The sequence below is a fragment of the Nelusetta ayraudi genome, unplaced genomic scaffold (genome assembly GCF_046127955.1).
Source record: "Nelusetta ayraudi isolate G7.1 ecotype Tasmania unplaced genomic scaffold, CSIRO-AGI_Nayr_v1 ptg000140l, whole genome shotgun sequence".
Classification (NCBI taxonomy): domain Eukaryota; kingdom Metazoa; phylum Chordata; class Actinopteri; order Tetraodontiformes; family Monacanthidae; genus Nelusetta; species Nelusetta ayraudi.
The window spans coordinates 331,143-347,179 of record NW_027466190.1 but is presented as its reverse complement, the minus strand read 5'-3'; the positions used below and the strand labels follow the sequence as shown (position 1 = coordinate 347,179).

General features: G+C 48.3%; 2 protein-coding genes across 2 annotated transcripts; both read left to right on the top strand.

Moving 5' to 3' along the window:
- The first annotated feature begins 851 nt into the window (after positions 1-851).
- On the top strand, positions 852-2,325 carry fabp7b (fatty acid binding protein 7, brain, b). Its single transcript, XM_076013027.1, has 4 exons — positions 852-1,011; positions 1,160-1,332; positions 1,569-1,670; positions 1,991-2,325. The coding sequence occupies exons 1-4, from the start codon at positions 939-941 to the stop codon at positions 2,039-2,041; spliced, it is 399 nt and encodes a 132-aa protein (XP_075869142.1). The 5' UTR covers positions 852-938; the 3' UTR covers positions 2,042-2,325.
- Positions 2,326-2,564: 239 nt separating this feature from the next.
- Positions 2,565-6,348, top strand: smpdl3a (sphingomyelin phosphodiesterase acid like 3A). Its single transcript, XM_076013044.1, has 8 exons — positions 2,565-2,765; positions 3,412-3,625; positions 4,158-4,302; positions 4,472-4,568; positions 4,651-4,814; positions 4,921-5,101; positions 5,191-5,315; positions 5,969-6,348. The coding sequence occupies exons 1-8, from the start codon at positions 2,600-2,602 to the stop codon at positions 6,284-6,286; spliced, it is 1,410 nt and encodes a 469-aa protein (XP_075869159.1). The 5' UTR covers positions 2,565-2,599; the 3' UTR covers positions 6,287-6,348.
- The last annotated feature ends 9,689 nt before the right edge of the window (positions 6,349-16,037 follow it).

Genomic DNA, 16,037 nt, shown 5'->3' with positions numbered 1-16,037 from the left:
CGTTAATGTTCCCATTATATCGTTCACATTCTTTTCTGCTCAGCGCTCGTTCACAGCTCCCTCTGCTGGTGGCGGCCGAGCACCTGCAGGGCGCTGCCGCCTTGTTTCGGTCCACATGTAGAGCAAAGCTACAGCCTTGGAAATAAAAAATGTGAATGGTTTTATTTGTGTGATAAAGTTGCAAACACTGTCGCTCACACAGACACACACACACACACACACACACACACACACACACACACACACACATATACGAAACCTTCGCAGACAAGCAGCAATTAGCAGAGTATTCCTAGTGAGGCTCAGGACAAAAGGCTGTCAAACAAACTGATTCTGCTTGACTGACACTCGCCCCCACTAACCCCAATCCACCACCTCAACACCCACATACCCCCCCTGCACACACACACACACACATTCCAGACCGCTGTGCTGGGCGAAGGGGGATTAAGACGAGGAAATCAAGTAGAAGATGTGTTGTAAACTGCAGCATCTCGTCTCAAACACCTGTTTTCAGACTTTGCTGCCTTTAGGAGAAAGTAGGTTGTTGTGAGTTAAACCTGTTGCCGCCCCCCCGCCACCCCCCCCCCCTTTTTTTTTTTTTGCTCGGTGGAGTTCAGCAAACTCTGCAGGCACCCGTGAATGTGAGTAATTACATCATCAGGCATACAAATGGGCTAATTTAGCCTCTCTTTACAACAACAAAAAAAACTGTTTCTCAAAGAGGTCGCCAGGCCCATGACCCAATTTAAATATCCAATAAGACAAAACCTAGGGAGAATCTCCGGAGCCAATGGGAAGCCAGGCTCCGCCCCACACAGGCACCCACCGTGATAAGGAGCAGGATAATAACTCAAGTGGGGACACAAAAAGCCAGCAGAAGCCGCAGCAGCTCCGTGTATTTTGGACGTTACCCTGCCTCCCAGAAAGCCTTCATCATGGTCGACGCCTTCTGTGCCACCTGGAAACTGGTCGACAGTGAGAACTTCGATGAGTACATGAAAGCCCTGGGTGAGTGTCGGCATGTCCCCCTCTCGTTTGCAGACTTTGTTTGTGATGGAGAAAAGGAAGAGAACTCGAAACGTTAAAAGATGCGTCGTGCACTGGTGCTCCTGTGTGTGAGTTGACCCGTCCTTTGCACCGTCTCCACCCTGTCCAGGCGTGGGCTTCGCCACCCGGCAGGTGGGCAACGTGACCAAGCCCACCGTCATCATCAGCCAGGAGGGCGACAAGGTGGTCATCCGCACCCAGAGCACCTTCAAGAACACCGAGATCTCCTTCAAGCTGGGGGAGGAGTTTGACGAGAGCACCGCCGATGACCGGAACTGCAAGGTGAGAGTTTGTTGAAGAGAAAAAGTATAAAGTAGAATTAAGCTTTTACAAGTGGGAGAAATTTCATTAAACCCCCAACTCGGCTTCCCCCTTTTCTTTTCTTTTCTTTGTATTTGCGTTTCCTCTGCCAAGAGGCTGCCCTCTCTCAGAGCCACTCTGAACCACTTGGCAGCCTGTGAATGCTCTCATTTTCTGCCTCACTCGGTCAACACATTCCTGTCTTCCCCTCTATTCAGTCCACCGTCAGCATGGAGGGTGACAAGCTGGTCCACGTCCAGAAGTGGGACGGCAAGGAGACCAAGTTCGTCCGCGAGCTCAAGGACGGCAAAATGGTCATGGTAAGACTTTTGGATGGAATTTGAATTTTGGGATGGAAAAAAAAAAAAAAAAAATCATCCAGCGCAACTCAAGCTTTCTCACACTTTGGTGAGATCCTGATTTGTGAGATGCTCGAGGTGGAGTAGAGGCTCGAAATCTGGGGGGTTTCAACCAAAGTCTCAAACTATCAGACAAAAAAACCCATCTTTTTTCCCCCGGGTTCTTTTGCTTTGCGCAAACAACCAGAGAGCTGAGCAGTGTTGCCCCCTGGTTTGCCTGTAGGATGTTTGGTAGGGTGTGATTTCTCTGTCATGGTAACCGCTGTCTCTCCGCCCGGCAGAATCTGACCTTTGAAGACATCCACGCCGCGCGCACCTACGAGAAGGCGTGAGAGTGCCGCACGTCGGCGTCCCAGTCTGGCCCGAGAAGTGTTGATTTCCTAATTGTTGCTGACCGTATGCTTCTCTTTGCACTCCATCAACATTCCTCCATGTGTACGCGGCCCGAGGGGCTGCACATGTTTTGTAAAAAATAAAATAAAATAAAAGAAGAAGAAGAAATTCAAAAGAACAATTTTTTTTTTATATGAAGACACAACTGTCATGGTGGATGGACGCTGTTTGCAGCCCATTGTGTAACAAAACATGAATAAAAGAAAAACAGAGAAAAAACAAACTTGTCTTTTCCTCATTTTTTTACAAAGTGTGTTAGATTAATGTTGCTAAGTTTTTCAATCTTGTTTTGTTTTTGGCATTTTTACAATCTAAAGCAGAAATCACATTGCCGGGATTTTGTTTCTTTATGGGGGGGGTGGGGGGGGGGGGGGGGGTAAATGGGGGGCTGGATGCTTAATAAATTTCCATGAACGCCCCTGGAACTAGAAGCGAACGCTCTGCTCGCCCCAATCACTGCGTGTCACGTGACCTGTTGATCACGTTACTTCTTGTTTATGCCGGGGGAGAGTGACCCGGTCATGGCGTCGCCCGGTCCGTCGTGGATTTCCACTGTGTTTCGCACCATGGCGGCTCGTGTCTGTCCCTTGCTGCTGCTGCTGCTCTTCAGCGCTCTTCCGCTCGAAGCGGCGCCGACCAGAAGCGACTCCGTGCCGCCTACAGGTGAGACGAGAGTCCCGGTGTCCTGTGTTGACTCTGGACGGTGTCCTCGTCCTCTGCGGTTTGCCGTGTTGAGTTGTTGGTGTAATGGTTGGAACTATAGTGATACTGTCCAAAAAACCTTCAGAGTATTTAAAAAAAAAAAAAAAAAAAAAAAAAACTCCTATAGTTTGTTTGCTTTATAATTTTCAATAGTGTTTCCCTTTTATAGTTGTATTACTGCTGCTAGGTGGAAGCCAGTGCAGCCGAAATTACCGGAAGACACTAATAGTTGGTTGACCTGATCAGCTCAGCTTCCAAAGTCAGTTGTTTCGTTGAAAATTATAGAACATTTTATAAATTGACATTTTCCAGGCGGAGTTCAGGGTTCAAACATCTTCTTGGGGCGAAAAAAAAAAAAAACCTGCCTGAAAACCACAATTGTAAACTGAATATTTACCAAAGAGATTAAATCGCACGGTACTGGCTATAGTTGAGCAGATTATCAGGTCAGAAAAGGACAAAACCAATTGTTAGGATGGCCTCTTTTTTTTTTTTCCACCAGAGAAAACAATCAAAAGAGAAGGTAAAACAAAGGACAGTGTGCAGTTGCGTTAACCCCTTTCAACACAATCCTTCACAACATGTACACATGTGTTGGTGTCTCCAGCCAGGTTCTGGCACATCACAGACCTCCACCTGGACCCCACCTACCACCAGTCCCCAGACCCCACCAAGGTCTGCTTCTCCTCCAAAGGAGTTCCCGTCACTCAAGCCGGCATGTTTGGGGACTTCCTGTGCGACTCGCCGTACAGACTCATCCAGTCGGCGTTCAGACACATGGCCAACCACACGGCACCGCAGGACTTTGTCATCTGGACCGGGTCAGTTGGGGACGGGCTCCTTCTGGACTGAGCTAACCCTTTTTTTAATTTTTTTTTAGACTTCCAGTCCGCCTGTGTGTTGCGTTAAGGTGTTGTTGTTTGTGACAGTGTGGCCTGTGGCCTTTGAATAGTTTCTCTTCCTGCTGCTGCAGCCACTGTGACCTTTATATGGTTTCATGTCACTTCACCTAAGCCGCGGCGAGGTTTTCGAGCGCAGTGAATGAGGAAGTGTTGACTTCCTCCTACCTGGAATCTCTCGCAACAACTGACCTGCATTTTGCGAGCGTGTGCCAACTGGCAGCACAACCTGTTTCTCCGCTGAGCTCCCCAACAATTGATGTTTTTCTTAAACTCGCTACAGACTCCTCTTGCTGCAGGTTGTTGTTTGCATCTTTTAACGCAGTGCTCTGGCAATGACGATGACCCAAATTTACCTCCAAGGCGAAGTCCACTGCAAGCTAAGGCATCGTTTTGAACAGTTCTGAAGAGTTTACGGCAGAACTGATTTGAAAGTCCTTTTTCTCTGCTGCAGCGACAGTCCACCGCACGTCCCTCCAGGCGAGCTCTCCACACAGATGGTGATTGACGTGCTGACTAACATGACCCAGACCATCAGGCAGCACTTCCCCAACCTGACCGTGTTTCCGGCTCTGGGGAACCACGACTACTGGCCTCAGGTGATCAAAGATCTTGCACACAGCACTGGGGAGGTTGGTGATGAAGGGGGAAATTTCATTTAAAAAAACAAAAAAACAAAACAATGTTGTCTAAAGCTTGAGATGAAACACTAAAGAACTGAACCCAGGTTGAAGGGTGACGCCTCTAACATCCGTTTCACGTCTCCAGGACCAGATGCCGACGTCGACCAACGCCATCTACCAGGCCGCCGCCCGGCTGTGGAAGCCGTGGCTGCAGCGGGAGGCTCTGGGCACGCTCTCTAGAGGTGAGGAGGTGCGGGACGCCGCCCCAGACCTCCCGGCCTCCTCCTCCTCCTCGTGCACTCACCCAGCGTGCTGTTTCTGCAGGAGGCTACTACTCCCAGCGGGTGAAGCCTGGCCTGCGCCTGGTCAGCCTCAACACCATCCTCTACTACAGCCCCGACAAAGCCACCCGCAACCTGACCGACCCAGCCGAGCAGTTCCAGTGGCTGCAGGACACCCTGGAGGAGTCGGCCAAGAACAAGGAGAAGGTCCGGTACCACGGTACCACGGTACCACGGCACCGCGCTCGTGGTTTTTGCAGCGCTTGGTCGTAACCCAGCTACTGTTGCTGCTTCCTCTGTCTGCCCACCGCAGGTCTACATCATCGCCCACGTGCCAGTGGGCTACCTGCCCTTCGCCAGGGACGTCACCGCCATCAGGGAGCAGCACAACCAGAGACTAGTGGCCATCTGCAGGAAGTACAGCCACGTCATCGCCGGACATTTCTACGGCCACACCCACCGCGACAGCGTCATGGTGCTGCTGGATGAGCAAGGTTGAAAAACACCGCAGCATTTTCGACCTTTTTGGTTTTTGTTAATTTTCCTCCTGACTTTATTTTATTTTTTTTTTCTGTTCTGCAAGGCAAACCCGTCAATTCTCTGTTTGTGTCTCCGGCGGTGACGCCCATCAAGTCGGTCCTGGAGCCGTATTCCAACAACCCGGCGTACCGCATGTACCTGTACGACACCAGCGACTTCAGCGTGCTGGTAAGGCTGGAAAGAAGTTCAGGCTTAAAAAAAAAAAAAAAAAAAAAAAGATTTGAAATAATGCCCCCAAAAAATGTCTTCATTATTTCAAAGGATTTGCAGTTTAGCATCAATCCATCATTAAAGTTGTTTCTGTCTTCACTCTAAAAGTTAGAACTTAATCTCGCGACTTTGACATGGATTGTTTCTGGGTGTCAAGTTAAAAGGTGATTTCATGACTTGGTTCAGTGTTTTACAACTTCCTCTTATCGCATGAATTTTCTATCATGGGAAACTTGATTTAAAAAAAAGAACGAGTCTAATTGTGTCTTTCAAGGACACGGCCTGATGAAGGAAGCCACTTTGCATTTGATCATTTTCAACTTGGAAAAGTTTCTATTTCTTTGGAGCCTCTGCATCAAGCGGCTCCGTGAAAGAGCCCTCAGGTCCCGGTTCAAAACATTTTCTCAAGACGACAAAAACCAGCCGAAAACGAGCAGCGCCGTCGACTGAAAGTGGCCCGCCGTCCCTTTTCAGTGCCGCCGATCAAAGATGCGAATCAAAGCCTCCCCTTTTCCTCGGTGATTAATCACGGCGTCAGTCAGCGGACAAAACGCAGCCTGTTGGCTTTGAGCGGACCTCAAAGGCTGTTTTTCTCCCTCCCCTCTGTGAAGGACATCTGGCAGTACTACTTGAATCTGACGGAAGCCAACCGGGAACAAAGGTCCGACTGGAGGCTGGAATACACCATGTCGAAGGCCTTCGGACTGGCTGACCTGCGGCCGGCCAGCCTGCTGCAGCTGGGACGCAGCTTCCAGAAGCCGAGCTCCGGCAGCTTCGCTCGCTACTTCAGCCACTTCATGGTCGGCTACGACCGCAGCATCGTCTGCAAGGACGACTGCAAGGTGGACCAGGTGTGTGCCGTCCTCTACCTGGACCAGCCGTCCTACTCCAAGTGCATCGCCGCCGGAGGGAAGTGGTGGCCGGAATGAACCTTTGACCTCAGTTTGGTTTTGTAGTTTTTTTTTGTCTTCCTTTGCTGGAGAACTGAACGCTGTACGCTGCTGCTGCTGCTGCTGCTGCTGCTGCTGCTGCTGCTGCTATTTTCCATGTCCCATCACTTTTTAAAAAGATACTTTCTGGTGTCAGATATTTTTTTGATTGCACACAGTGGGGTTGTTCAATGAAGGGCAAATTTGATTTTGAAATGAAACAAATGTAGACATTTATTTTTGATAATGACGTCTTTGAACAACAATAAATAAAGTCCTACGTAATTCTCATATTCTGATCTCTATTTTTATTTAATTTTTTTTAAATCCAAGACGCCAGTGAAGCAGCCTGACAGAATAAATCTAAAAATAAAAGAAAAAATAATTTAGCCCTCTGTTTACAGCCTCTTGCAAGGATTTTCCCTTTTACAGATGGAATTTTATTCAGAGAATTTCTCCCTTTTCAACAGACTGAATTGCATTCGGTAGTTAAAAAAAATGAATGCACCTTATCTCGTAATCTTGTAATTCTGAGATCAGGATCTCGCAGTGTGCCTCTGTGCCTGCGCAGTGTCGACATACTAACATTAATACCGTCCTCAGTTTTAGGAAAGTATTTCCCAGTGTCTCAAACCCAGATGGTAGTAATAGCAGGTTAACTGTGATAGCGCCATCGTTGGCCACTGATTAGAAATGATTTACAGACGTTTCCTTTTTCTTTATTTTATCTCGGAATTACGAGATCTTTTCTCGGAATTACGAGATCAAGGTGCCTATTTTATTTTATTTTTTTCAGTCCAGTGACTCCAATGCGCTTCCGCACTTTTCAGCGCGGTGCAGACGTTTGAGTTGAAGGAGCGCCGCTAGCATTCAGCTGGATGGAGCTCCACAGTCGGCCGTTACCGGATTGAAGCTAATCTGCGATGATCTAAGCGAAGCCAAATGTGCGACTTGACTCTGTGGTTTGCAACCGTGAGGTCGTTTCAAAGCAGAAACGAGGAACTTTCACGTCATTCCGAAACTGCTGTGTTTATCTCGTTCCTATTTGGGGCCGTAATCGGGCCTCAATCTTTGCACACATCAGACTGACTGCAGCCTGCTGCTGTGCAGTGTGCGCTGACCTCACCGGGTGCAAAGAAGCAGGACCAGAGAGTCTTTTTACGCAACTTATTTTCTGTCCTGCAGACGTTTTTTTTTTTTTTTTTTTTTTTTTTTTTTTTTTACAGCAGACGCAAAACTTTAATGTGCTTCGGCAACTTCATGTCGTCGTTGCGAACATTTTCCCATGTCGTTGCGCAGGTGTTAGTACTGCTTTTTGTCCAAGGAGGGCGCCGGGATAATTTTTTATGAGAAATTAAAGGTTGCAGAATTTTCCTCTGTTGTAATTTTATTTTTTTCCACAAAGTTTGTAATGAAACTGACTTAAAAACTGCACGGCTGTGAAGAAAACATGGCTGCCGGGGCGGTGGACTATGACCTCACCCGACCCCCCCACCCCCCCTCGACATCTACCTCACCCCCTCCCACACCCACAAGTCTTATGCAACCGCCTGTTCCAGTAAGTCCTCCTGCCGCCTCCTCAATCATTCAGACCTCACACTTCTTCTCCCACGGTGAGCGACTCTCCGCTCCACAAAACAAAAGCAAAAAACAAAAATAAAGGGATGCAGCTTTTTCAGTTTTGGTTTTAGTTTCCACACGCCAGACTGCCAAAAGTCCTCTTAGGGGGAAATAAAGCAGTTTGAAAATGTCGTCTTTGATAGAAGGCTCTCGACCGGAGCCTCGGGGAGAGTTCAGGAGGGTGAAGACGCTGAAACTCCGCCTCTTTTTAAAAGTATTGTGGCCCCCGAGAGAGAAGAGACTCTAATGTTTTTTTTCTCTTTCAAACTTTGAATTGAAAAACTTGAGAGCGCATTGTGTGTGTGTGCGTCTCTCTCTCTCTCTCTCTCTCCCTTCACCCTAATGCCCCTCCTCACGCCCCCTCCCCCCTCGCCTACTCCTCCCAACCCCCCCACCCCCCCACCCCCCAACCCTCCCGGCTGCCTAACAGAGCGTCGCCATGGAGACGGAGTCCGAGGCGAGCGTGGCGATGCAGAGAAGTCCATCGCCATCGTAACGGTTGGTCCGCCAGTCTGAGGTCACCGCTGGCTGCTGCCGCCGCCGCCGCCGCTGCTGCTCACATCCACCAGGACTTGAGACGCGTCGCTGGTGACGATTAGTCGCAGAAACATCTTTCAGATGCGGTGCAGCGCCAGGAGGGACAAAGAAATATTCAGCTTTAGTCGCTGTGGGCCCGAAAAGGTAGCCCAAAATATGGAGGGGAGGGTTCTGCTGCAGGGTCCATGTGGAGGAGGAGACTCTGCCTGTCTGTCTGCCTGTCTGTCTGTCTGTCTGTCTGTCTGTCTGTCTGTGTGACTGACTGTTGTCTGACTGGTGGAGGCCTCACGACTACTTAATCTGAGGATTACTGTCAGGACAGTGCAACCATCCAACTGGCCTCTCCTGGGGAGCAGGAATCTGTGTGTGTGTGTGTGTGTGTGTGTGTGTGTGTGCGCGTGCGCGTGTGTGTGTGTGTGTGTGTCCTACAGCTCTTCCAATCACTAAAAACAGCATCTTCAACCGTTATTAAACTCTGCTCTCCCTGAACTTTGAAAAACTTGAAAATCTGGTGAGACTTGCTGGATTTCATTCATCACCAGCTTCGTTTCCACGACCCCTAGAATTGAGCAAAACCTAAATATGGTCAATGAAAAACTGGTGATGAAACAGCTAAACTGGGAAAAACCTCTCAGACGTGGCTGAAAGGTTTCGACGCTCTCATGAGGTGGTTTTTTCACACGTATCCATTTTGAGGTGTATCGCTAAAGTGTCATGGAAACACATTTTGGGCACTTACACGTCAGCGGGTGTGACGTACGGGGTCACGTGACCAGTTCACTGACCAGTGAGAATGCCGCGTGACGATTGGACGGAGGAGGAGACGGAATATTTTCATCAAAGAGGAGACTTTTACCAGAATTACGACTTCTGCGCGTCACATCATTCAATGGAAACGCCTGCAAATAGCAATTGTACTTTGTCACGGAAACGCAGCTCGTGTGTCTCTGCTGGTGTTCAGCAGCAACAGGCTGCGGCCGAGCTCGCCCTTTGATTTGGGCTTTTCTTGCATCCTTTACGGCCTGCGAAGCATCTCTGGCCGCTGCGGTTCCGGGGCGACCACAGGTGACCCCCGTCCCGAGCCGGGACTAATCCTCCGCTGTAAAACGGCCTTTGTTCGGCCGGGCCTGGACTCAAAGTGATTAGTGCCTCTTTTTTTTTTTTTTTTTCCCTGCTGAGTCGTCGCCTTTTGAGCCTAAAGCTCTGCACACGTTACGCAACATTTTCAGAGACGGCTTATTTATTTTTCCCTTCTTAATAAACAAAACATTGACTTAATTCATTTTCAAAGTACTATTTCATCTCAGAACCTGAACCACTCAACATTTTTTTTTTCTTTCTGCACGATGCAGTTAAAGGCTTCTTGCCTGCATTGTGTGTATTTAGCATAATCACAGCTGATCTCATTAAAAGATCTAGTGGGTGGAGGGGGGGGGGGACGGCAGTAATCTGTTGTCTTTGTATGTTGGAAATGTTGGCAAGAAGTCACCAAGGCGCCCAAAAAACGTAATCTAGACATATTTTTTTTTTTCCCCGTTGATTATACGAGAGCTAAAATGTTGCGGGCAACGCAACTTTCCTCCGTGTGTAAAATGCGATTTGTATTGTTGTGCGAGACATAAGGGCCCTTTCATAACTCTGCCGCTGTGTGCGATGTTCTCCCACCGCCGCGTCTCTCAGGGTCCATAATGGAGACGGAGACACAGAGACTCAGGGGTGGGGGGTTTGTGTGTGTGTGTGTGTGTGTGTGTGTGTAGGGGAGGGGGGGTCTCTTTAGTCTCATGCTTCAGCAGTAATTTGTCAGCAGCCATGAATGGACCCCTTCATCACCACGACAAGCTGCTGCTGTGTGTGTGTGTGTGTGTGTGTGTGTGTGTGTGTGTGTGTGTGTGTGTACCCACCCACCCACCAGAGGGGGTCCAGCCTCAGAACGCAGTTTGCCTCTAAGCCTCTTGCAGCCCGGACCGCTCCTGTATGAGCCCACCATAGGCCGTTCCCCCGGCAGCCAATCAGACGCCGCGCAGCACATTACTTCACCCCTTTATCGCGGGCCGGCGCAAGACGGGGGCCAGTATCCATGCAACCGGCACCTCCTCCCTCCTCTAGGCCCACTTTAAATTATAATAAAGACCCCCGCAAAAAAGTCAAGAAAAAGGGCATTTTATTGCTCTTCAAAAGAAAAGCAACCCCAAGACATCAACAGCAAAGCCGCCATTTGTGTTTTTGAAGTTGCATCCATGCAACAGTTTTTTTTTTTTCCCCGTCCGTCCGTCCGTCCGTCCGTCTGTCTGTCTTTGAGTTCTCCTGCACTGAAGAACTTTTCTTTTGTTTTATTACAACGGAAATAACTCGAAACTCCAGTGTTGTTTCCATGAATGATTCTGATAAGGAGCACTGGTGAACACCCCAGAAGCTTGTGTGGTGGCCTTTTTGCACTCAATTTGCGGATGACATGTTGGCTAAAATTCAGTGAAAAACTTGTGGAAGAGGATTTAGGCCATAAGAGAAAGACAGATTCCAATTAGAGAATAAAGTTGAAATTTTGAGATTAAAGTCGAAATTTCGAGAATAAAGATAGGTGTAGAAAAGACAAAATTTTGTGAACAAATTTGAAATTTTCCAATGAATGTCAACGTGAAGTAAGTCAAAATGGTGAGAATAAAGCGGAAAGGCTCTGCGCACAAGTCTAGTGGCTGATGGTAGGATGCACCCGTTTACTGCAGTTTACTTTTAGCTGTAGGCAACTGGGTTCAACCACCATCCATCCAGTCGACTCGCCAATTTACACTTTATTTGCATAGACTTTATTCAGGAAATTTCTACTTTATTCAGGAAATTTCGACTTTATTCAGGAAATTTCTACTTTATTCACAAAATTTCGACTTTATTCACAAGATTTCAACTTAAAACTCGCAATGAAAACTTCAATAGAAATCTCCTTCCCGTAATATTGTTTGCTCTTCTTGTGGCCCTGATCCTCTTTCGTGAAAACTTGATGAGCAGCAAGTTGCAAAAAAGGTTTTGTGTGTGAATGTTGAAAAGCAGAAAACAGGAAGAAAACCTAAGACTCAGTGATCAAGCGACGACCACTGGGAACGAAACACTCGATACACCTCTGTGCTTCCTGTGTGTGTGAGTGTGTGTGTGTGTGCACTCGGGACCGGTCGGAAGGAGGCCAAGCGGCGACACAGCGACCGAGTCTCGTCTCCCAATTAAAATTTCACCCAGAAACGAGGCACTGTTGTCCATTTCCCACTGGAGTAAGTCCATTGTGTTGCGCCGGCACACAAAGCTCCGATTATGGCGGCCGCGGACGGATTTATGAATGGCCGGACCCACACAAAGGCCCCGAGCGACTCATTACGGTGTGTGAAGTGTGGAGGAATTTCACCCAACGGCACTTGGCGAGGTGGAAAGCTCGTGTGACTCAAACATTTTCACTTTGTCTGCTGGAAATGTTGCCTTGTTGTGACGTCATTGTGTCATCGTTTCAACACTTCCGTGTCTTCCGCTTTGGTCTTCTTTTTACACTTCCTGTCGGGTTTTTTTCCCCCCTCTGCCACACCTGGGTTGTTGGCCCCGCCCTCTTTGGTTCCACCGAGGTCAGGGGTGGGGAAAACGTTTTGACTGGTGGCGCCACAATGGGTTCTAAAATGGGCCAGAGCCCCTCTGTCACATTCTTAGAAGGTCTTAGGAGGGAGAAAAAAAAAATCTATCATGGGATATGTAGAAAACATGTTGCTTTAATGTCAATGAAAAAGAACCAAAGCAAAGTTCCAACAGAATCCGTGCCCCACAGTGTGCAGCTCTTTATTGAAATGACTCTGAAAATACAGAAAAGTGAATGAAATCCAGCTATTTTATTACTTACTGACTAACAATATAATTTCTTCAAGTTTAGCAGCCCAGATGAGAAAAGTTGAACGGGCCGCATATGGTCCCCGGGCCATAGTTTGCCCATGCCTGACCTAGGCCCTGTCGCCTGAGGAATTGGGGTGCATTCCATTACAATTTGGAAGTCAGATTTTCACAACGCTCCTCTGTCCAGCTGCATCACCCTGAAGTGGGATTATTTGGCTTGGAGAAACCTTTGACAACCACGTGCTGCCAGTGTGTCGCTGCCTAACCCCCCCCCCACCACCCGCACCACCACCACCACCACATCCCATGATGCCTTCTGTTTCCTGTGAGCAGCAGGCCAGTCGCGCTCCAAGGACGTGAAACGAGCCGTAATTCTCCGAAACAGAAATCCCGGAGGCTAATCTGACTCTCAGGGTGTAATCTCTCTGTTCTGGTGGCGGCCCACCCCTCGGCCCATCCACTCGCTCGCAGGGTCTCCTCCCCACCCTCAATCTTCCCCCCCCCCCTGCTTGCAGGGTCAGTGAGTTTGCCCCTCCTTAAAGGTCTGCACAGGAAGAGAGGGATGAAGGGGGCGTGGCTTGCCCGCCAGTGTCTTTGATCGCCGCGGGGGGGCGTTGTGCCCCCCCCCCCCCCCCTTCATTCCACCTGATCACCACTGTACTGACCTCGCGGTCTTGACACCCCCCCCCCCCCCCCCCATCCTTTTGGTTGATCAGACGAGTGCACTCAGCGTGCCGTCCTCTCATCTCTAATCAGTCCCGCCGTGATTTCAGGATAAACTTGGCTTTTCTCATGATGTGACTCCTCGTGGAGCAGCTGAGAAGGTGTCTGAACAGTCACACCGCCACCCACTGTAGGAAACAGGAAACACGGCACCTCAACTGCTCTGTTTAGGCTTGAGTTCCTTTCTCTCTAAACTGCATGAAAAAAAATAAAATAAAATAAAATAAAATAAAAATCTGTTGCATTTGGGAGGAAAATCCTTTGTCAGGTGACAGTAGCTGCGATCAGTGTGCCTCTGCTGCCACCTGCTGGTTGACTCCGCATTAGCGCTGCCTCGGGGTCTTCATAAATTGTTCCTCTTCTCTGGATTAAAACCTTCTGCAGTGATTTGTCGAGGATTATATCGTTATGATAGATATTTTATGTATTTTTCAATTGTTGTGTGGTGATGTTTGGAGTTTGCCCACAACTGCAAACAGTTTTTCCCCTGGCATTTATCGGTTCGACAGTGACGTGAGGTCACACACTGCAGCCGCCGACATGTATATTGGGATGAGCTGACCAGCAGAGGGCGTTATTGCACAAAGGTTTGATAGTCCCATTGTTCGAGGTTGCTATCGGTCTGTCCGCCCTCTTATCTCTGAATCCATATGGAACAATAGAAACACGCAACAGATATGTACGTAAAAGACTTAATTGAGTAAAAGTAACTTACATGTGATAAATCTGTTGCATTACTCTTTTGAAAATCATTATCATTTTGCATGTGCATTATTTTATCACCTCAATCTGATCAGTTATCAATGTTTAGAGCATCGGAACACGATGAAGCAGACAGAAGTGGTCAGGACAAAGACAAAACAGATTAAAGGGTGTAGAAATATTAAATATTGAAGAGTTTAACGGGGCCTTGTACTCCTCCCACAATCCCCCTGGACGTCGCCATGCCAACGCTGAGAGTCCAGTTGACATTTTTCTATCAGCTGCTCGGCCTCCAGGGACACCCCCCATCCTCCTCCACCTCCTCACCTCCTCCCTCTCTTCCTCCCTCCAGGAAATGAGAGTCGGGCCGCTGAGTCTTTCTTCACTGCATGTCCAGCATTTTTTCTCTCGCACTCAGTCCAGTTTAGACGAGAGGGAATCCAGCCGGCCCTTCACCCCTTCAGCCTCACACATTCACCCCAGCAGCTCCTTCCACTTCTGGACACAGCAGAGGTGATGGTCGCAGTGGAAGAAGATCCAGTCTGAGTCTTCGAGCGCTGCACAGCAAACCCAAGCTGCGTTTCCATGACCCCGAGAATGAATTGCACAAAACCTAAATATGTCAATACAAACGTACGGGATCACGTGACCAGTTCACTGACCAGTGAAATTGACGCGTTATGATTGGACGGAGGAGGAGACGGAATATTTTTTTTTCCAAGTAATCAAAGAGAAAAATAGAACAACCATTCCTGACAGCAAACAAATGTAAACAAACAAAAGTTACGGCTTCTGTGCTCCGCACCATTCAACGGAAACACCTGCAAATTGCAATTGTACTTTGTGGATATTTCAGAAAGGTGGCTTTTATTTTGCTAAAACGTGTCATTGAAACGCAGCTAGTGAGAGCCGCCTCCTCCTCTGCGCTTAACGAGCTTAATGAGGAGCAGGTGAAGCTAATGAGGGTCACTCACCGGGATACAGAGCAGGCAGCAGGTGACTCAGCCCACCTGTAGGCAACCACAGGAAGTGGACAAAAACTGCTTCCTGTGTTGAACCTTTAACCCTCTTGTGCTGCTTGAACGTCACATTTCCCACCATCTCTACTTGCGGCTGATGTATGTTGTCATCTCTTCATTCCTCCTGTGGTTTCCACCCAGGAGCTCCTCTGTCTCCTCCTCCTCCCTGCATTTTCCCTTCATCTCTCCTGCCATGTCATTCTTTTTTAGGTTGTTCTCGCCTCTTCTCTCTATTCTTGTCCCTGTGTCTTCTGTCCTCTTCTCGTCTCCTGACAAAGTGATGGTTGAAGGTCAAAGGTCTCCTCCTCTTGCTCCTCATCTTCTGTCCTTCTTCCTCCCTTCTGCTCTCATGTCTGTTGATGCAAAGAAAAATGTCCTCACATTTCTATCCTCTCTTCTCTTCTCCTGTTTTTCCATGAGCCTCTCTTCCTCTTTTACTCCTCCCCTTCTCTCCTCTTCTTCTTCCTCTCCCTCTTTTTCCACCCCCCCCTCCAACAGTGTATTTCTACCTCTTTTCTTTAATCCTTTTCTCCTGCACTCCACTCCATTTCCTCACCGCCTCCTGTCCTTTCCTTTCACCTCCTCCTCCTCTTTGTCTCCTTTTCTCTCTAATCTCCTCCTCCTCCCCTCATCTCTCTGCTCGGACTCTCTCTCTCTCTCTCTCTCTCTCTCTCTCTCTCCCTCTCCCTCGTGTCCTCGGCTCGTGTTATTCTTTCGCTCAGCCGTCGGTAAAACCTTGCCTGTGGCGCGACAATAGAAATTAATTCAGCATGTTTAAGTGCAGCTGTCTGGTCAGCACTGAGCAGGTGCCATCTACCCCCCACCCACCCACCTCCCCCGCCTCCCCCAGCCACCCGGTTATTCATCCCTCTCTCCACCCCTCCTCTGGGTCCACACTTCATGAATGAAGCCCCTCCCTGATAAATCCCCCACCCCCTCCAGCAAAATCCTGATTATGAAAAAATATGATAAGAGTGAAGAAAGTGGCTGTTGGTCCCTCCAACTCCTCCTCAACTCCTCTGGACCCACAAAGATGAACATTTGTGTGTCTTTTTAGTTTAATTAGCAGCATTGAAACATTTCTATTTCCTTTATCTTATTATTTTTTTTTTTTGAAGATCAGAATAAATCTCAGTGCACAACAACCATGCATTCAATATCTTTTCTCCAAATTTTGAATGATGAGTTGCTGATCGCTTTTCTACTATCCTGGGAACAATCTAGATTTTTTAGAAATTGTTTTTATTGTCTCAGAGAGGAGCTTGCAGCAGAATTCCACACCAACCATA